The sequence below is a fragment of the Phoxinus phoxinus genome, assembly GCF_949152265.1.
Source record: "Phoxinus phoxinus genome assembly, chromosome: 6".
Classification (NCBI taxonomy): domain Eukaryota; kingdom Metazoa; phylum Chordata; class Actinopteri; order Cypriniformes; family Leuciscidae; genus Phoxinus; species Phoxinus phoxinus.
Genome location: NC_136881.1, coordinates 43,387,203 through 43,409,249, shown reverse-complemented (window position 1 = coordinate 43,409,249; position 22,047 = coordinate 43,387,203). Strand labels below are relative to the sequence as shown.

The following is a 22,047-nucleotide window of genomic DNA, read 5'->3' as shown; positions in this document are numbered from 1 at the left end:
GAAAGGCCTGGTCTTCCTGATATTGTGTACTGCAAACCTGCATGACCGAGCGGTCTTATCAATGTGGTCTTTGAAGATCAGTTGGTCCTCAAAGATTTCTGACTGGCCTTGATGGGGTAATCATTGATGAACCTAGCTGGATGGTGAAGTCGTACTGTAGAGCCGGATTGGCAGGAAAGACGAGATACTCAATCTTTGCAAGGTTGAGCTGCAGGTAATGTTCTTTCATCCATGCAGAGATGTCCGCCAGACAGCTTGAGATTCATGTAGCTACTGTGGTTGGACGTCCAGCTGATTATTCTGTGAGAGGAAAGATGATAACTGGTTTAAAAACAATTCGTACAAGTGTTTTCGCTATGAAAGGTAGGAGAGACAGGTAGGAGAGACAGGTAGGAGAGACAGGTCTGTATCTAAGTGACATATTTAATGTGGGGTTTATTTAAGAAGTGGGGTTACCCGAGCCTGCTTGAATTCGGTAGGGAAAACGCCAGCATGTAAAGATGTGTGTGAATGCTGGTAAAAGTGTAGGAGAGATGGCTTGTAGAAGATGTGAGTGATGGGATCTAGAGGACAGGTGGTAGGATGACTGGAGAGGAGAAGTTTAGATACTTCTGCCTCAGCGAGGGGAGAGGAAAAGGAGAGAGGATTTCTGGCCTTGGATGTGGCTAGGATTCTAGCTCCTGTGTGTGTGTGTGTGTGTGTGTGTGTAGCTATGAACTGATTGCTGATGGTTGTGGTTTTGACAGTAAAGAAATTAGTAAAATCATGAGCAGTTAAAGAGCTGGTGGAGGGGGACAGAGGCGAGAGTTGAAGTTAACTAGGGGTTAGAAGGAGTAGCATGTGCTGGCCTGGATCAGAGAGGACAGATATTGTATAGAAAATAAGTTAATGTGGAACAAAAAGTGCCCGTAGCGGTATTCACATCCAGAGATGAGAATTGTGTGGGTGAGGTAAGAGAAGATGACTGGAAAGAGAAGAAATATGGGAGGGAGAAAGTGAGCGCAGGTTTCGCCTGAAAGTAATTGGTAGAGGGGTTGGTGGAGCACAAGTAGGAAGTTGTAGATTAAAAGTAATGAAGAAATTATCGGAAATGTGCAGATGTTACACCAAAATGTTGTCTTTGATCCAGTTGCGTGTGTAAAATAGATCAAGTTGGTTGCCTGATTTGTGAGTACCTCTGGTTATGAGCCATTTGAGATGAAATGAGGCTAGGAGAGAGAGGTCAGTAGCGTAAGGCTTCACTAGATGAATGTTGAAATCGCCAAAGACTATAAGTGGACTACCATCCTTAGCGAATGAGGACAGCAGCACATCCAGCTCCTCTACAAAGGTACCCAGGTGACCTTGGGGTCGATCAATTACTACAATATGGATTTTAACAAGAGTTGTAACTGGAATAGCATGAAATTCAAACAAATTGTTATTGCATAGAGAAGAGTGAGTTGAGTATATTCAATTGTTAGAAATGAAAAGACCAGTACCTCCACCCCTCCCAGATTGGCGAGGAGTTTGAGAGAAAGATACGTTTTTAGAGTAGCGGCTGTTGCAGAGTCTTCTGGAAGAATCCAGGTCTAAGTCAAACCCAAGTTATTGAGAGTAGATTGTGTTGCAAAGGATGGAATGAAGTCAGCTTTTTTTGACTGGTGACTGACAATTCCAGAGACCCACAGAAAGAAAGAGAAGTGCATTAGAAGAGGAGAAAATAGGACGCAGATTAGCAGTATTGCGCTGCCTTCTGCGTGTGATGGTAGAGTGTATGACAAGATAAAGTGGGAAAGAAAGTGGAATCAGAAAGGGAAAAGGAAGACACTTCAGTGCCTTACCGGTGTCCTTGTTCGGTGGAGGCGCGAGGGTAGAGTTGCTGGTCTTCACACCAAGAGTTGGAATTGGTCTTCACACGAGGAGTTGGTCTTCACACGAGGAGCTGGTCTTCACACGAGGAGCTGGTCTTCACACGAGGAGCTGGTCTTCACACGAGGAGCTGGTCTTCACACGAGGAGTTGGTCTTCACCCGAGGAGTTGGTCTTCACCCGAGGAGTTGGAGTTGGTCTTCATCCGAGGAGTTGGTCTTCATCCGAGGAGTTGGAGTTGGTCTTCACCGAGTTGGTACACGCCCTTAAATTTAGCACAGCAAAGCCTATAGTCTGCAAATGGCTGAAATCAAAACTAAGCAACAGAATAGAACCAGATATTTAAGCCAGTACTTATGCACTCTACAAACTTTTTATCCACTTACGCACTCACGGCAGTCTCCAATAGTGACTAATCGCTTTTCCTGACATTCCTTTTCCTGTTTTCTAATTAGCAATAAGTATAATTCAAATACAAAAGGAAACTAAAGTAGAAAATACAGATTACAAGAGTCAAGTTAATCTTATCTAGCAGGAAATAATTAAACTAAAATGACAGTGATAAAAAACTAAATAAACAAACACACACTAGAATCCAATACCAAGCACTGATCTGCACATTACAGAGAATTTAAAGTTGTCACAAAGGAAGGATCCAGAGGATTAATTTCTACACAGTAAATAATGTTCCACAGATATTGTAGTTTTAGGTTTTACTTTTTACTAACATTCCCATAACACTGCAAAGTGTTTTTTATACACAACATAAAAATAATGACAAGATGAAGCTATGATGATTCTGGAGCCGCGTGTTTCTTCTGGTGAGTCTGAAAACCCCATTTAAAAGAGAATCTCTCGCCACAGATGGAGCAGCGGTAAGGTTTCTCTCCTGTATGCCATCGCTCATGGATCTTTAGGTCAGTTGATCGAGTGAAATTCTTGTCACAATGTGAGCATTTAAAAGGTTTTTCTCCTGTATGAGTTCTCTTGTGTATTTTTAAGTCACTTAGCTTATAAAAGCCCTTCCCACAATAACTGCAGTGATACGGTCTTTCTCCAGTGTGAACTCTCAGATGAACTTTGAACGAATATGGACTAGCGAAGCTCTTCCCGCAGTAGGAGCACAGGTACGGTTTCTCTCCAGTGTGAATCCTCTCATGGGTTTTCCGGTGAGTCGAATGATGAAAACGTTTCTCACAGTGTGAACACTGATACGGTTTGAAGTCAGAGTGTATTTTTGTGTGTACCTTTAGATAAGTTGCGTTTGTAAAGGTTTTCTCACATTCACTGCACTGAAATGGCCTCTCCTTGTGTAGATGTTTATTCGGTTCAGATTCCTGGTTGAAGCTCTTCTCACATTGAGGGTACTTGTGCAGACTCTCATTGTTGTGTATGAGAAGATGTTTCTTCAGTTTACATCCCTCTTTGAAACTCTTCTCACATTGAGGGCACTTGTACGGCCTCTCATTGGAGTGTGTGATTAGATGGTTCTTTAGAGACGATCCCTGGTTGAAGCTCTTCTCGCATTGATGACACTTGTACAGCCTTTTATTGCTGTGTATGAATTGATGGCACTTCAGACCCCATTCCTGGTTGAAGCTCTTTTCACATTGAGTGCACTTGTACTGCCTCTTATTGGTGTGTATGGATAGATGTTTCTTCAGATGGGATCTCTGGTTGAAGCTCTTCTCACATTCAGTGCACTTGTACGGCCTCTTATTGGTGTGTGTGAGTAGATGGCTCTTCAGACCCGGTCTCAGACTGAAGCTCTTCTCACAGTAAGTGCATTTGTACGGCTTTTCACCAGTGTGGGATCGCTTATGCATTGAAAGTTGTTGGTTGGTGCGGAAATACTTGTCGCACTCATTGCAGTGGAAAGTCTTTTCGCCGTGTGTCTTTAAATGAACTCTCATATTCTGAGCAGTGGTGAAAAAATCCTTCCCGCACTGTTCACAGCGAAACTCCTCCTTCACGCTGTGCTCCTTTGAATGATGTCTCCTCTCTTTTGCAGTAGAAAAGCTGCTGTCGCATCTCTTGCAGGTGAAGTTTTTCTGTTCTGTGTGTTTTCTGTCCTTTCCTGCTGAATTTTCCTGTTTGCTCTTTGTTTTTCCACAGGAGTATCTCTTTCTCATCTGTCGCTGTTTGGAGGTAGAGGCAGTTTCTCCATCAGAAGATGAACCAGCGTTGTCATCTGAAAGGAGCATAAGGAACATGAAATATCAAAGTCGATCTTGGATCTCGACGGAAATCTAAAATAGGTTGGTCTGAAGTAGCTACATTACTCATAAGTGTGGTTTGGGCGAGACGTGAAATAAACCAATCAGAGCGTCATCTCACATTTCCTTTAAGAGCAGGCAGGCGGATTGCTATTATAATCGCGTAAGCGCCAGGCGCACGATGTTAAAGGTGATTTCGCAGTCTTCAGAATTTAGTTTTCTGGTTCTTGACAGACAACCCACTTTGTCAGGTGTCCTTACCGATATGTCTCGGCACTATTGATCAAACAGGTTTGATCCATCATTACTACAATTAGCCTGAATAATTTGGGTAAATGTGTAAGCTAGATTTATGCCTATTTTTTCACATCTTCATGGACACCACAATGATTTCCCTTGTGTGGTAATATTTTTCCAAAAATGGGAACTGCTTCGTCTGTGTAGATGAGAGAAGTAAAGTGTATGCGTTGCGCACACGCTATATTATGGCCAAACATGCGCCCTTAAGATAGCATCTGAATAACGCACCACTGACTTAATTTTAGGTTTTTCCTGGTCTGTGGCAAAACTGTTTCTAAGCTCCTGAATATGCTTCTGTTTCTGATGCAGAAAAGTTAGGTCATGCATTCATGACCTCGAGACTAGATTACTTTAATGCATTACTAGCTGGTTGTCCTGCATCCTCAATAAATAAGCTACAATTAGTCCAAAACGCAGCTGCTAGAGTTCTTACCAGGTCAAGAAAATATGATCATATAACCCCAGTTTTATCATCTCTACACTGGTTAAATATCTCAACACTATTTTTAAACGGGAGCTTTAAATAGTTACTTTAAATAATACACAGGACATTATTTTCTTATTAAATTAAATATGAATGTATTCATATTATTTCAAGCATGACTTTTTATTGACAGCAGACAATCATGCGACTGACCACGAACAGCGAATTCCTGGGTTTGTAGGTTTACAAAACGTTTAGGTTAGTTTGTACGATTGTACAGGGAGACTTATATAAACTTGTCAGATAATGTTTTCTCATTACAATCAGATGATTTCCTATTAATTCAATAGAATATGAGGGAATACCTAAATGGCAGCACCAGATAGTTCTAGGAATGGTAGGTCCCCCGTAGGGGTGTGCCATATCATACCGTCCACGATAATACCGGTATACATTTTTACATGATTAAAAAAAAAAGTGTCATTGCGATATCAATGATATAGCGACGCGATGACGTATGGCGCAGTTACGTTCCCTAGCGCACAACACCACCACCTGTCTGAAAGTAAGAGCAGCATGTCAGCCCCCAATGACTATTTAGTACATAAAAAGGGAGCTACTTCAATAGACTGGACATGATTTGGTTACAAGGTCAGACCTCCAACAAGCAGCTTGAGTGTTCAGTGGTGCTTCTCTCTCTTGTCTCTCAAAATGTCTTGCACAAGGCAAGCGTCAAGTGCTGCAGGCGGCGATTCTGCACTCTCGTGTTCATGTTTCTCTTGGTCCCCCAAATATGCATTGGATTTTCTCCTCAGCGTAAAGATTAAAAGGTCCACCTATCACTGTTTTACATGTTCGTAGAGTTAGTTTCTGGAGTAAATATATAGGCTATTATCTGTGTGTTTACACAGCTTTTAAAAAATGGCGGGTGCTGGTGTTTCGCATGCGTTCGGCCAATCAGCGAACACTAACGTCACAGTTCCTATTGTGCCGAGTAAGGGGCCGTTCACATATCGACTCGCACACATCAACTCGATCACATGTTTAGCATTCATGTAAACACTACGTTTGGATTCGGAATGAATTCAGTCCGACTGAAACAAAAGTTGTGCATGTTAACGTAGCCACTGTGATATTTTATACAAGTACAGCTCACAATGTGCCGGTCTCAAATTGGTAGAATTCACAACAAAGGCTGCTCCACACAAATTTAGGTCAGAACATAATATTTTTACAATTAAATAATAGTAAATCTGTTAATTCAGTATATGATGAAACATACCTGAAGGAACAAAGTCATCAACATCATCATTCTGATCTTCATCTTCATTCTGATCTTCATCATCCTGATCTTCATCCTCCTCCTGTTGTTGTTGTTCCTCTGCTGTGGTTTCTTCTCCTCGTCTCTCTGTCAGGTTCCTGCAGTCCTCCAGTTTGACGGAGCACATCTTCATCTGCTGTTCTCCAGCGTTACAGTCAGAGGTTTGATCAGCGGATCCATGATCCTGAGCGTCAGTATAACACAGTAAAGTGAGGCTGCACTCTGAGTCTCTGGATCTCTGATCTCTGACACTCCAGAGCGAATCCTGAGTTTCTGTCCCATCATCCTCACCTTTAATCTCATTATCCTCATCATAGTCAATCTCATCATCATCATCAACATCATCATTCTGATCTTCATCTTCCTCCTCATGGCTCTGTTGTTGTTCCTCTGCTGTGGTTTCTTCTCCTCGTCTCTCGATCAGGTTCCTGCAGTCCTCCAGTTGGACGGAGCACATCTTCATCTGCTGTTCTCCAGCGTTACAGTCAGAGGTTTGATCAGCGGATCCATGATCCTGAGCGTCAGTATAACACAGTAAAGTGAGGCTGAGCTCTGAGTCCTGTGTGTCTCTGGATCTCCAGACTGAATCCTGAGCTTCTGTCCCATCAGTCACACACACTGAAACCTTCTCCAGATCCTGACAAACACATCATAGATCAACACATATAAACAACAACCCGTTGATATTAGCCTCATTACTCAGTTGCAGTTATCTCTAGTGGTTATATTGGTGATTTGGTTGCATATTTTGCTGTTAACTTAAAGGGATAGTTCACCAAAAATGAAAATTCTGTCGTCATTTACTCACCCTCAAGTTGTTTCAAACCTGTATGAGTTTCTTTCGTCTGATGAACACAAAAGAAGATATTTTGAAGAATGTCGGTGACCAGACAGTTGATGGACCCCATTGACTTCCATAGTATCTTTTTTTCCTACTGTGGAAGTCAATGGGGTCCATCAACTGTCTGGTCACTGACATTCTTCAAAATATCTTCATTTGTGTTCATCAGACGAAAGAAACTCATACAGGTTTGAAACAACTTGAGGGTGAGTAAATGATGACAGAATTTTCATTTTTTGGTGAACTATCCCTTTAATTTGAGATGAGCATAAGAAGTGAGAAGCTAACACAACTTTGGTTTGATTGAGCTGAAGGATGAAATGATGAGCTGCTCAAACCTCTCTGTTGGGTTTGTCTCCTCTTTCTCTCAGCTTTGCCTCCAGTGACGCCACCTCTTTCTTCAGCTGACAGATTTCTGTGATGAAATCCTCAATATCCAGCATGGACAGATCCGTTCCTACTGATTTACAGCAGATCACATCCATCTGTGCTCTCATGGTCAACATCTGAAGACAAACACATTATCATTATTACCATAAGAATTTGTAATGAACTGACACTGATTTAAACTCAAAATATTTCGGAAAATATTCAGAAATGTTTATTTCAGATGTAAAATTGTATGAGCGTTTACGTATAGTTTCAGTATTGAGCCAGCACAAAGCAGGAATATTTTCAAATAGGCCTATTACATTATTACATATAACTAATATAGGCCTATTAAGATATTACCAGTTTATTATTTTACTAATTTCTCCAGAAACCGTGAAAACTTATAAGCACCTAGCTAGCACTGAAAATTAAGCATGTGTTAGTGTACTACAAATATGGTTAAAAAATTGTTAAATGAAACAACAGGACATTTGTTATGGGTACTCCAGTAAAACCACAGTTATTTTTCAGGCAAGTGGACGAGGGCTTCAGTTAAACTGATTAAAAACTAGAACAAAAACAAGCACATGAACAGGTAAAACGCAAACAATGTTAAAACTGACTAAACACTTACCATCTGAGCCCTCCAGTCGTCTTTCTTTTGTTTCTTCGGTGGTTTTAGCAGTAGACTAAATAACTTCACAGCGCCTCCTACAGTACGAGCGATGAAGTAAAAGAGTCTCCACCAAACCTATTCCCTTATTTAATAGGCTATTGTATTGCAGTGGCGTTTCCAAGAGACTAATATACTATCATAACGTTACGTGATTATTATAAAGACGATTGATGAACGCATGTTATGTCAGTCGGTAATCGAAATGACCGTTAATTTTTGAATTACGCGAGTTCGCGGTTTTCTGTGGAAGACAAGAGAAAGCGCGCGCGTAGATACGCACTGTAAAGGAAGACACAAGTTCCAGAATCCAGACGCTCTCTGTTTGAAATAAATGCTGTTCTTCACTTCTGTGTTGAATCCTAAATAAAACGCTTTGTCATTTCCCACACTATATTAAGCAGCACAATCACTTTCAAATGCGATAATAACTAGAAAGATTTATTGAGCAACAGATCAGCATCTATTTCTGAAGGGTCATGTGACATTGAAGACGGCCAATCAAAACGCAGCTTTGACTCACTGAAGAAGAACAAATATTTGAATAGTTTCAAGTAGAAAACAGTGATTTAAAATTGGAATATTTCATAATATTACTGTTTCTGCTGCACCCCCTCCAGCAGAAGACAAGCCAAAAGCCATGTTGTATATCTTCACCTTAACAGTCTCCAGGGTTTATCTTCATCATGCAGCTGCCTCCTGACCAAACCAGTACTTGAACTAAGACAAATGCACCAAAAAGGGAAACACAGTATCGGAGTAGTTTTCTGACCAAATTTGAAAGCTCTTATCAAATTCTAGTCACATTAACAGACTTTAGACTCTCAGTATAAATTCTGGTTCAAATTTCTCTGTATTCTGGCCAAGGACCATCAAGCAGTAGTATATTCCTGCACAACCGGAGGCTGCAGTTTTAGGACCCCAGTTTTAGGACCGCAGTTTTAGGACCCTAGTTTTTTGTGACAGCGCCACCTACCGAACTGGATGATATAGCGGCGGCTGCTGTTTCAGGACCGCAGTTCTAGGATCCAGGTGGTTTAGTTTGTACATCAAGATCCACCTTGATCCTAAGTCTCATTAGAAAAAAAATATATATTTTAACAAATAAGATTATGGAATAGAATAGCTCCTGCAGCAGGTGGATTAGAGCAAGTAGCATCAAGCTACACGACACAATTTAAAAGATTAATATTAAACTTTTACTTAAAGCTCACTTTAAACCACCATCGAGTAAGATAGGATATTTGTACCATATTCCGGTCGCGGTTTAAAATGGTTTTAAGTCATAAAAAGATGTTGAAATATGGTATAATAAAGCAATTTATATGCAGCTAATGGCTACACCTTGCTTGGCAATACTGTAAACATTCTTAATTCATATGAAAATACCCAAAATTGCACGAAAATCACACACAAACCACATTTACTCGAAATCGTGCATTTATTAGCTTCTTGTTTCAGGTGAAGAGATGTGTCTTAGCTTTGTTATCACGGATAACAGGACCGCGTCATGCAGAAGGGCAGGATTATTGTCACGTTGAACCACGTGAGATAATTGACAGCTGTACAGCGAATGAGACTTGCGTACATTACTGACGCAAATCAGGAAGAGGAGACCCAGATCTCTCTGTGTTCGCTGTTTGAGTTTTATCATAAACACTATCGAGTCTTAAATCTTTCTAATGATGCTCAGTTTGTCCAGATAAAATAAGTAAGAGTGTGATGTTTTAACGAGTAATGAATGTTGAACAACAATCTGTTGTGATCAACATGTGATCTTTTATCTTTGCCGCGAAAGGGGTTAAATTTGTGTTTTTGGTAATCCAGTTCTGTAGGTGGCGCTGTCACAATAAACTAGGGTCCTAAAACTGCGGTCCTAAAACTGGGGTCCTGAAACTGCAGCCACTCCCGTTGTGCAGGAATACCCTTCTCCCATCAAGACATGAAGTGACAGTCTGACTGCCATGTCGCCCCCTTCAGGTTAGAGATGAGTACTGCAAGCTGAATGGAAGGATCTGCTCACATAAAAAATATTCAGCATTTCAGATTTCATAATGGACATATCTTTTAGCTGTTATTTTGTACTTGATTTGTCATGTTCAGTGCGCCATTATGTCACTGTACCTGTGTATTATAGCATATCCATGTCTAGATAATTTCAGCTTTCTGCTAAGAATTAGGCCTCGTCAATCCATTAGTGTGATTAAATACCCCATAAACACACACTTTAATCCAATATCAGACACTGATCTGCAAATTACAGTGAGTTTAAAGATTTTCATCCAGAGGATTCATTTCTGCACAATAAACAATGTTCGAGAGATATTCTTCTTTAAGTTTCCAGTGTAACACTCAGACAGCGTGCAATCCCGATATACAGTACACATACTGTATACACAGAATTACAGTATTTGAAAATATCTGTCTTGGCGAGTATTCACACAAACATTATCTGTTATGTCTTAAATGAAGTTTTGGTTTACTGTCTGGGAAAAACATCTGATGTGTAACATGATATTATATCCCTGCAGTACAGTAGGTCTTAATATATAGCCATATGCTGTCTGTTTTATTAGTGTTAATCAAACAATTGTGGTATCATAAGGAAAAAAGGTTGAACATATATTTTTCCTATAGATATTTGGTTTTGACTTTGTGTGTGCCAAATTTGGTGTTATTAGGGATTTTAAAGTACGGTTGCTTGGTGATTTTATTTTGGAACCTTCAAAAAACTAACTTGAATTTCCTCTTGAATTGACTTTGCTGACTCTGTCGACTTCAAACAGGTGTAGCTCAGGCATTTTTTGTCAACAAATCATATATTATTTAAGTTTTTTTTATTTATTAAGAATGTAAAAAAAAAAGAAAAGTGCTCATTGCAAATAATTTTGCCAGTACAGATCACACATAATGACAAGATGAAGCTATGATGATTCTAAAACAGCGTGTTTCTTCTGGTGAGTCTGAAAAACCCATTTAAAAGAGAATCTCTCGCCACAGATGGAGCAGCGGTAAGGTTTCTCTCCTGTATGCATTCGCTCATGGATCTTCATGGCACTTGATCGCACAAAAGTCTTGTCACAATGTGAGCATTTAAAAGGTTTTTCTCCTGTATGAGTTCTCTTGTGTATTTTTAAGTCACTTGGCTTGTAAAAACTCTTCCCACAATCACTGCAGTGATACGGTCTTTCTCCAGTGTGAACTCTCATGTGAACTCTTAAAGAAAATGAAGTCGCAAAGCTCTTCCCGCAGAAGGAGCACAGGTACGGTTTCTCTCCGGTGTGAATCCTCTCATGGGTTTTCCAGCGATTTGAATGATGGAAACGTTTCTCACAGTGTGAACACTGATACGGTTTGACATCAGAGTGTGTTTTTTGGTGTAACTTTAGAGAAGTTGCCTTTGTAAAGGTTTTCTCACATTCACTGCACTTGTACGGCCTCTCGTTGCTGTGCATTAGTAGATGTTTCTTCAGACTGTTTTCATATTTCATGCTCTTCTTACAGTGAGGGCACTTGTACAGGCTCTCATTGGTGTGAATGAGTAGATGTTCCCTCAGATTAGATTCCTCTTTAAAGCTCTTCTCACAGTGAGGACACTGATATGGATTCTCACTGGTGTGTGTGAATAGATGGTTCTTCTGGGACGGCCTCTTTTTGGTGTGACTGAATAGATGTTTCCTCAGATTAGATCCATCTCTGAAGCTCTTCTCACATTGAGGACACTGATACGGCCTCTCATTGGTGTGTGTGCGTAGATGGCTCTTCAGATGGGGTCCCTGGTTGAAGCCCTTCTCGCAGTGAGGACACTTGTACGGCCTCTCATTGGTGTGTGTGAGTAGATGGCTCTTCAGAATGGATTTCTTTTTGAAGCTCTTCTCACATTCACTGCATTTGAACGGCCTCTCATTGCTGTGCACGAGTAGATGGTTCTTCAGAATCGATCCCTGGGTGAAGCTCTTCTCACAGTGAGGGCACTGGTACAGCTTTTCCTCCCTGTCTTTATGAGTCGCCTTATGACGGTAGAAATTAGAAGAGGAATTAAAGTTCTTCCCACACTGATCACAATGAAACTCTTTCTTCTTGTGCTCTTTTGAATGACGTCTCTTCTCTTGTGAGGTCGAAAAGCTGATGTCGCATATCTTGCAGGAGAAGTCTTTCTGTTTTCTCTTACGTCTCGCTAAATGTTCCTGTTTGCTGAACGTTTTTCCACAGTCGGTCTCTGTCTGTCGCTGTTTGGACGTAGTGGCAGTTTCTCCATCAGAAGATGAACCAGTGTTGCCATCTGAAAGGAACATCATAATGGGCATAAAATATCTAACCTTTTCTATAACTTCTAAAGCTGGACAATCAGTCAAAAAACTAAAATTGTGATATGTCTTAGTGCAGTTTTCAAAATCAGAGACTTATGTTACATCTTGTAAAAAGGGACATTATACCATCCCTTTAAACCACAGAATTTGCAGAGTGTGTATGTGAAATTTCAGCTCAAAATACCCCACAGACCATTTTTTATAGCATGTTAAAATTGTCCCTATTTGAAGGTGAGCAAAAACATTGTTTTGTGTGTGTCCCTTTAAATGGAAAGCTGCTGCGGTGGAGGTCAAATTATGTAAATGAACACCGGAAACACTGACTATCACAGCAAGCCTAGAAGAAACATACCTGACAGAACAGAGTCATCATCATCAACATCCTCAATCTTATCATCATCCTCCTCCTCCTCATGGCTCTGTTGTTGTTCCTCCGCTGTGGTTTCTTCTCCTCGTCTCTCGTTCAGGTTCCTGCAGTCCTCCAGTTTGACGGAGCACATCTTCATCTGCTGTTCTCCAGCGTTACAGTCAGAGGTTTGATCAGCGGATCCATGATCCTGAGCGTCAGTATAACACAGTAAAGATAGGTACAGCCTGCACATCACTGAAAACACTAAAAGCACTCATAAATTGACCAAAAATTTGAAATTGGTTATTTTGTGTTTTCCGAGCAATTTTGTTCTTCCGGGTTGAAAAGCAAAGTCGAAGAGTCTGCCGTAGAAGTGTGCATCCGCAGTGTGTGATTGGCTGCTTGGGTTTGAGAGGCACGATCTGGTTCTGACCGCTTCTCTGCATTTATCCATGTGAATAAACTCTTTTAAATTGTCTACAAGCTGTTTTACTGATGTCTTTCCGCAATTTAAACAATGATTGAGTGATTACACAGTATAGAATACATTTCAGTAAGTTGTACTGTATCTTTCAACATACCTTAAGATGATCATTCAAGTTTATTATGAAGAGATGATCGCTTTCACTCGCACTGCTGCTTAAACTGAGGCGCCTATATAGTGATCATGAGGGGGCGGATTCTGAAATCTACTGCCACTTCAATGTATATCTAATGAGTGATTATAATCAAGGTATTAATCAATATTTTTCCTTCTTAACATCAAATGAGTTGAATGACTTCTCTAAGCTTATGAGGTTTTACTAATTTATAGAAGTTACCAGTGTGATTCCTGAAATATTCTTTTCATGTATTCTCTAATGTCTGTATTTGATATCTGAGAGGTGACTGAGGGTCTGGCCCATGCCAGGAATGCAGTACCAGTGCTTGCTCATTTAGCTCGGCTTCCAGAAAAATGAAATATGGACTCGTTTAGTTTGACAAGGTCTTCAACGTGTTAAAATATCTGTTCTTCTAGCTCACCATGATGACTATAGGTCACAAGGGTCATTGGAACCAATAGTTTAAGTGACCATTTCTTAGTTAAAGTCTTTATTTTCCTGCATTAGATTAAAGTGTCCTCTCATTGAGAGAAAGAAGAGAAAGAGAAAGAAGATGTTTTGAGAAGAGTCGCCCGTTTATCGTTAGAGCTCGACCAAGCTGTGTGTCGGTGTGTGCGTTAGTCTTCTTGGTTACAGGTTAAGGAACAAATTACATTATTGGAGATGGACTGACTTATTTTCTTCAACATGTTGGCGACTAGAAACGCAGATCTGCGACCTGGAAGGTCACGAAGTGCCTAAATCCAGGGTCTGAGTGTCAGCCACATAATCAATGGAGATATGCTTCAGTCTATCTGTATATGTGTGGAAATTCACTATGTTTATCTATTTCTCAGCCAATCAGAAACATTCAACCTAAAGTAATGACGTAGCTTAGACCTTAGTGAAGGGTATAATTGCTGTGATCTTTGTAACTGTGAGCGGGGCTGCCTACGAACTCCTTGTGAGTCTTGAAGCAAACTCCTGCCTGATTAAACTGCAAACTGTCTTCAGTAAAACATTTCTTCAATTGACTGCACTCCTGACTCCGGGTCTCATTCATCATATCTGGTTCTGGGTCTTTAAAGGGATAGTTCACTTTAAAATTAAAATTCTGTCATCATTTACTCACCCTCAAGTTGTTTCAAACCTGTATTAATTTATTTCTTCTGCTGAACACAAAGAAAGATATTTTGAAGAATGTCAGTAACCAAACAGTAGTCTGTACCCATTGACTTCCATAGTATTTTTTTTTCCTACTATGGAAGTCAATGGGTACAGACTACTGTTTGGTTACTGACATTCTTCAAAATATCTTTCTTTGTGTTCAGCAGAAGAAATAAATTAATACAGGTTTGAAACAACTTGAGGGTGAGTAAATGATGACAGAATTTTAATTTTAAAGTGAACTATCCCTTTAACTGTACTACTATACCTTACAGTTTAATCGATCCGTGACGCCACATAAAAAAAAGCGTCAAAATGGCATTTATTGTTTGAATTTTGTGATAAAATGGACATAATTTGAAAAATTACTCTCTACTCTGTTTCTTATCGAAAGTTACAATCCAGAGCTTATTGCGATTATTGGTGGATAATTGTGGTTGGCCTACAGCGTTGTATTGAAAATTTGTGAGACGAAAACGTGTACTGATACATGCCTATTTACTATTTAATCAAATGTCAAGGAAGAAACATTAGTTTTGTGCCATTTGTAAATTGACGTCAACCTTAACAATGGCCCATGGATGGGTGGGGCGCATTCGGTACGCCATGAGATTATTGCGATACATTCCGTGAGGGTTTTATCGCAGTTTTTCAGTTCGGTTTGAATATTGTGCACCCCTAATTACGCATGAGATTTAATCTGAGATGTGCATAAGAAGTGAGAAGCTAACTAAACTTTGTTTTGATGAAATGATGAACTGCTCATTTACAGCAGATCACATCCATCTGCACTTTCATGGTCAACATCTGAAGACAAACACAACATCATTATTACGAGAAGCATTTATAATGGACTGACACTGATTTAAACTGAAAATTATTGTCTGCATACCAATGAACAAGAAAATAACTACATAGAACTGACTTGAAGTTAACATTTCATTTCTGAGAATATTCTGAATTATTTCACATGGAAATGTGTTTATGGGTATTAATTCCAATATTGAGCCAGCACAGAGCAGGAATATTATTTAATGACTTACATTCAGATATTAAACATGATATTGCCAGATTTCGGCTTATTTCTCCAGAACCATAAAACTTTAAAAGCATCTAGCATTTATTATTATTACCAAGGTATCTACAAATTAACCATGCTATTTATGGTAAAACTGTGGTCATACAAATGGTAATCAAACGGACAAAAAACATGTTTACTACACTTTTACTATAATAAAACCATGGTCAATTTTCGTAAGGGATTAATTTTCATACGTTGAGAGGGCGAGGAAGCTTAATTAAAAATGTAGAGTAAAATAACAGCTAGCACATCAACAGCTAAAACACAAGAATAATGTAAAAAATATTAAACACTCACCATCTGAGAGCTCCAGTCTTTCTTTCTTCAGTGGTTTTACCAGCGGAAAAATAACGTCACAGCGCCTTCTACAGTACGAGCGATGGACTAGCTAAAAGAGTAGAGGCTCACCAAACCTATACCCTGCGTTTCCATCAGCTCCCTCGCTTCCTAGCTCGTGAATCATCGTGTACATGAATGTGGACGACTCCCCGATCAGTGCCCTGACTACTGAACTAGGGAGCTGACAGACGAACGCCCAATTTATCTTATTAAACATTGTCCTTCAGTGGTGTTTCCAAGAGACTCCATACAATCATAACGTGATTATTAAATAAAGACGATTGATAAAAGAATGTTAGTCAGTAAACCGGTAAATTAAATGACCGTTAATTTTTGAATTACACGAGTTCGCGGCTTTCTGAAGACAGGAGCAAGACAGGAGAAAGCGCGCGCAGCGCAGATGAGGCGCGCAGTCGCAGAAAAGGAAGATATATTAAAAATAAAGAAAATAAAAACTTTAATGCATTTCACACGCCTTGTTTAATATGTTTTGCTATAATTGCTATAGATAAAGTTTTCAATTGGTTCTCAAAAAATTATTATGAATACATTTGGAATTTGAGTTAGATGTTTTAAAAAAAATATATATTTTTTTTCAGCAAGGCGGCTTTATAATAATAAAGATTTAATAATGTTAATAATAAAGAATTCTTCATGTTAATAAAGATTTCTTGAGTAGCAAATCAGCATATTATAATGTTTTCAAAAGGGTCAAGTGACACTGAAAACTGGATAACTAATCAAAATTCAGATTTGACTAACCACATTTTTTTATTATTTTTTTAAAAATATAGATTTAATGGAAAACTGTGATTTTAAAAGATAATATTTCACAATATTACTGTTTTTGCTGTTTTTACTGCATCCCCTCTAGCACCGCAGATAAGAAGAAATGAAGCAGGCCGGTCACAAATACACACTCCCTGAGACAAACGGAGAGAGATAACACAATACACATGCATTTTTTTTATTACATTACACACATGAAGCTATGATGATTCTGGAGCCGCGTGTTTCTTCTGGTGAGTCTGAAAAACCCCATTTAAAAGAGAATCTCTCGCCACAGATGGAGCAGCGGTAAGGTTTCTCTCCTGTATGCATTCGCTCATGGATTTTCATGGCACTTCATGGCACCAGTCTTGTCACAATGTGAGCAATTAAAAGGTTTTTCTCCTGTATGAGTTCTCTTGTGTATTTTTAAGTCACCTGGCTTGTAAAAACTCTTCCCACAATAACTGCAGTGATACGGTTTTCTCCAGTGTGAACTCTCAGATGAACTCTGAAAAAACAAAGACTAGCGAAGCTCTTCCCGCAGTAGGAGCACAGGTACGGTTTCTCTCCGGTGTGAATCCTCTCATGGGTTTTCCGTTGAGTCGAATGATGGAAACGTTTCTCACAGTGAGGACACTGATATGGATTCTCATTGGTGTGTGTGAATGGATGGTTTATCTGGTACGACCTCTTTTTTGTGTGACTGAATATATGTTTCCTCAGATTAGATCCATCTCTGAAGCTCTTCTCACATTGAGGGCACTGATACAGCCACTCATTGGTGTGTGTGAGTAGATGGCTCTTCAGAATGGGTGAAGCTCTTCTCACTTTTCCTCCCTGTCCTTATGAGTCGCCTTGTGACGGTAGAAATTAGAATGGGAATTAAATTTCTTCCCACACTGATCACAACGAAACTCTTTCTTCTTGTGCTCTTTTGAATGACGTCTCTTCTCTTCTGAGGTTGAAAAGCTGATGTTGCATCTCTTGCAGGTGAAGTCTTTCTGTTCTGTGTGTTTTCTCTTACGTCTCGATGTTTTTCCACAGTCGGTCACTGTCTGTCGCTGTTTGGATGTAGAGGCAGTTTCTCCATCAGAAGATGAACCAGCATTGTCATCTGAAAGGAACATAATGGGCATAAATCTGAGGGTTGTCCCTCCCTAAAAATATAATTAAAATATGTGTATTGTAAATAATATATTCAAAATAATTGTGTAAGTAGTAAAACAATGCAAATGCAAACGGGGTGTGTGCTCCCCTTTTACCTCACCACCACACACGCAAAGTCCAGTGGGAGAGAACAATATTTTTCATAGTTGTGGAACTCCAGTAAGTCAAGGCTATTTTATTCACTTTAAACATCGGATAAAGTAATTATTTTCTCTTTAATACAGATGATGCCGAGTCATTAATAAATCATGACAACAACAAAAAATATGATGAATGTACTTTTGTCATCGATGTTGTCCGCTAGGTTAGCGATTAAAACGATAACCCTTGTTTTATACAGTTCTATGCGTTTGCCTAGCTTGTTTAACACCGTAGTAGCTAACGTTATATGCCTCACACACACCCATATCGTGTAACGTTAGGCATGTAACATTACGTGATGTACGTTAGTCTTTTAGATTAGACTAGTGCGGTTAGCTTATGCAGCAAAAAGCAAGTATTGGGTTTCTTTCCTTTAGAGCAAAGCAAACCATTCTAAAAGGCACTACACTTAGGCCAAGTTAGTTAAAGTGTTTGGTTCTTAAATGCCACCCAAGATGCAGAGAACATGAAAAAGTGGTGTCTTTTTGGCTGTGAAAATGACAGTGAAAAATAGTAGTAAAATTTAATTAAATGCATTTATGGTGAGATTACTATATTATCAGGCCAATCCGTGTACATTTTGACCACGAACCATCCGATGTCAATTTAATTCAGCACAGCACAAATAGACTGATCGGTGCGGAAACAATCTCGGCTCTGCTGTATACGCACCGCTCTGCAAACGGAGTAACTAGCGTTATATGTGAAACAGGTGTAGCTGGAACTGTTGCCCCACACACTCTACAGAGTTTGCTGCTGGTAGATTCGAGATCGGCCTGTAATTGACTAATTCTGCAGGATTAAGGTGCGGTTTCTTTTAACAAGCGGTTTAATCAGGTTTTTGTTATGTATCCTAGAGACAAAGATGAATTAATGATATTAAGAAGAGGATCTATGACCTCTGGAAGCATCTCTTTAGTCGGTATAGGGTCTAACATATATTTAGTTGATTTAGATCATGTTTTCCCTCAGGGAGACTACAATGCACTGTCTGATGCGATACTGTAGTAGACGGTTGCATAGTTGTAATTTTCTCTAGTATTATCACTCTTGTAAGTAAAGAAGTTCATTAAGACATTATATTTCTCGTTAGTTTTGCCACTGTTTCAAATAAATACCTAGGGTTGTGTTTGTTTTCCTCTAAGAGGGTTGAAAAATAAGCAGATTAGCAGTTGTTAAGGCCTTTCTTTACACAATTGTACTCTCGCTCCACGAAATGCGAGAAACCTCCAGTTTTGTTTTCTTCCAGTTTTCTGGCTGCTCTCTTGAGGGCCCGAGTGTGCTCGATGTACCACGGCATTGGACTATTTTCTTTAAGCGCAAATGAGCAATTCTAAACTATCTGGGATGCTGAAGAGATGAAACTGATCAGGAAAATTATTTATAAAGCAATCTTTAGTGTTAAAAGTGATCGTTCTACCATATTTGTGACGGGAGTCAGTTTTGCAGCCTTGGCTAAATGAAGTATCCATGAGACTAGATAATGATCTGAGATGTCATCGCTCTGCTGCAGAACTTCAACGGCATCAACATTAAGTATGATTACGACAATGAGTGGGTCCTGACATGTGTTGTCTAACTGCAATAGAGTTAAGAATGTCTCTTGAAAGGGGGGCCTTGCGGGATTATGCGGAATGTGAAGTTTAAGTGGCCGAGCGAAGAAAGCAGATCACGTTTAGAACAGTTTGGACTGTCTGGGAAGGTAGATGCGACCATTTTCCTATATTCACCTCTGACACATCAAATTGATACTGCAATGTTGGATGATCATCAAACAGCAATGTACAGTCTGATTTAGATGATCGTTTTTTTTTAAATCTGTTGCTGGTTTGAGTGGAACACGCATTCATTAGCAGAAGTTCAAAACAGACTTGATTATGGGAAAAAGGAAGAAACATACCTGAAGGATCAAAATATTTATCATCATCAACATTATCATTATTCTGATCTTCATCCTCCTCCTCCTCCTCCTCCTCCTGTTGTTGTTCCTCTGCTGTGGTTTCTTCTCCTCGTCTCTCGATCAGGTTCCTGCAGTCCTCCAGTTTGACGGAGCACATCTTCATCTGCTGTTCTCCAGCGTTACAGTCAGAGGTTTGATCAGCGGATCCATGATCCTGAGCGTCAGTATAACTCTGCTTTGAGTCCTGTGTGTCTCTGGAACTCCAGACTGAATCCTGAGCTTCTGCCCCATCAGTCACACACACTGAAACCTTCTCCAGATCCTGAAAAAATAGATAAACAAAGAACCTCTTGATATTAGCCTCATTACTCAGCAGTAGGGCTGTAACGATTTACGATATTAAACCGAAATCGCGACACTCAGATCCACGAACCTGTGTCGCGGTATGAGAAGGCAGATCGCGATCGACACACCCCTTCCCAGACTTATCTTTCTCGTCCAGAATAGATCCTAGGGCTGTGACGGGGTCTTTTACATATTAGGTATGGGAATTTCAAGCAAAAATAATATTCGAAGATCGCTGGGTATCATTTGATTATTATTCAAAAATCGCACCTCTCCCCCACACGCAGACACACAAGCAAACACCAGAGCAAGTGAGCAAAGCGCGCGGTGTTTGCTTGTGTGTGTGTGTGTGTGTGTGTGTGGCACCGGCGCGCGCGAATCATCGAATCATCTCCACAATGGAGTATAGTTCTGTTTGTTTTTCAAAAGTATTTTGTTACAAGAAAACAGAGTTATAGCTTTAGCTATTTATTTATTTGGCTTTTAAAAATCCCTCCTCGCAAGAACCGCGGTTTGTATCGAACTGTGGGTCAGAAATCGGGATACGAACCAAATCGTGGGTTTGCTGTATCGTTACAGCCCTACTCAGCAGTCATCTCTAGTGGTTATACTGGTGATTTGTTGTCTTAATTTGAGATGAGCATAAGAAGTGAGAAGCTAACACAACTTTGGTTTGATTGAGCTGAAGGATGAAATGATGAGCTGCTCAAACCTCTCTGTTGGGTTTGTCTCCTCTTTCTCTCAGCTTTGCCTCCAGTGACGCCACCTCTTTCTTCAGCTGACAGATTTCAGTGATGAAATCCTCAATATCCAGCATGGACAGATCCGTTCCTACTGATTTACAGCAGATCACATCCATCTGCGCTCTCATGGTCAACATCTGAAGACAAACACATCATGAGCAGAACTAAGGAAAATGACACTTATTTTTGGAGAATATTCAAAAACATTTCACTTCAGATGTACATCTGTTGTGAGCCACCACAGAGCATAAATATTATCAAATGTTATATTTTACATGCATATTCAAATATTGAACACGATATTGTGCGATTTCTGCTAATTTCTCACCAAAATGTTAGAACATTACAAGCGTCTAGATTAGAATTTAAAATTGAGCAGTAGATAGTTAGATTACTATTGTTTACTACAATACATATTGGCTTAAACGTGCTGTAGTAAAACAACAGGACCCGGTTACTTTAGTAAAACCATGGTTATTTCTCATATTTAAATTCAATAAACAGGAAAATGACAGCAAACAGCTGAAACGCATAAATAATGTAAAAGATGAAACACTCACCGTCTGAGAGGTCCAGTTGTCTTTCTTTCTTCGGTGGTTTTACCGGTTGACTAAATAAAGTCACAGCGCCCCCTACAGTATGAGCGATGGAGTACAAGAGGCTTCACCAACCCGAATTTCTCTTATTAAAAATACTTTAGTACCGGTACCTTTGCCAAGAGACTACTACTAAAGACATCGACAAACGAATCTTAGTCAGTCAGCCGGTAAATCAAAATGACCGTTAATTTTTGAATTACACGAGTTCGCGGCTTTCTGTGGAAGACAGGAGAAAGCGCGCGCAGATACAGAGCGCGTAGTAAGGGAAGAGAAACGTTTCAGACGCTCTTTTCTAAATAAATGCTTTCCTTCTTTATCTGTGAACCCTGAAAAACAAAACTGTATCTTTCTACACTTCATTAAGCAGCACAAGCTTATTCAACTTTATAATAATAAGAAAGAATTATTAATCAGCAAATCAACATGATTTCTGGGTTATGTGGCACTGAAGACAGTAACAGCCAATCAAAATACAGCTTTGACTCAATGAAAAATAAATACATTTGAATATTGATTTAAATAGAAAACACTTTTAAACGGAAAAATATTTCAGTATT

The 22,047-nt window shown here is 39.6% G+C and overlaps 2 protein-coding genes across 10 annotated transcripts in view; both read right to left on the bottom strand.

Moving 5' to 3' along the window:
* Positions 1-2,548: 2,548 nt before the first annotated feature.
* Positions 2,549-22,047, bottom strand: part of LOC307001060 (uncharacterized protein) — a 201,364-nt gene continuing 181,865 nt past the window's right edge. For 3 of the 8 annotated variants that reach the window (XM_079617172.1, XM_079617176.1, XM_079617179.1), the window contains exons 2-4: positions 20,861-21,028; positions 19,804-20,125; positions 2,549-4,041 (exon numbers count right to left, since the gene is read on the bottom strand). In XM_079617172.1, the coding sequence (XP_079473298.1) occupies positions 2,639-4,041; positions 19,804-20,125; positions 20,861-21,028 (1,893 nt within the window). In that variant the 3' untranslated portion in view covers positions 2,549-2,638. Of the gene's footprint in view, positions 4,042-6,072; positions 6,749-7,290; positions 7,459-7,813; positions 8,476-8,654; positions 8,859-19,803; positions 20,126-20,860; positions 21,029-21,451; positions 21,637-22,047 lie in introns of those variants that run through there. The other 5 variants (XM_079617180.1, XM_079617174.1, XM_079617173.1 and 2 more) reach the window with 5 other exon arrangements.
* Positions 10,822-16,205, bottom strand: LOC307001068 (uncharacterized protein). 2 transcript variants are annotated; one of them, XM_079617194.1, is made up of 3 exons: positions 15,783-16,205; positions 12,660-12,864; positions 10,822-12,279 (listed from the first exon to the last, which is right to left on the bottom strand). In XM_079617194.1, exons 1-3 carry the CDS (start codon positions 15,783-15,785, stop codon positions 10,922-10,924), a joined length of 1,566 nt encoding a protein of 521 aa, XP_079473320.1. In that variant the 5' UTR covers positions 15,786-16,205; the 3' UTR covers positions 10,822-10,921. The 2 variants fall into 2 exon arrangements, with proteins under 2 accessions (XP_079473320.1, XP_079473319.1); XM_079617193.1 differs by lacking the exon at positions 15,783-16,205 and having other exon boundaries at positions 12,660-14,370.

Bases quoted from the DNA above. Each gene is read 5' to 3' on its own strand.
- LOC307001068 (XM_079617193.1), bottom strand. From the start codon at position 12,909: ATGTGCAGGCTGTACCTATCTTTACTGTGTTATACTGACGCTCAGGAT. The intron at 12,280-12,659 runs GTATGTTTCTTC...TGTTCCTTTCAG, and splicing joins TGATGACTCTGTTCTGTCAG to ATGGCAACACTGGTTCATCT.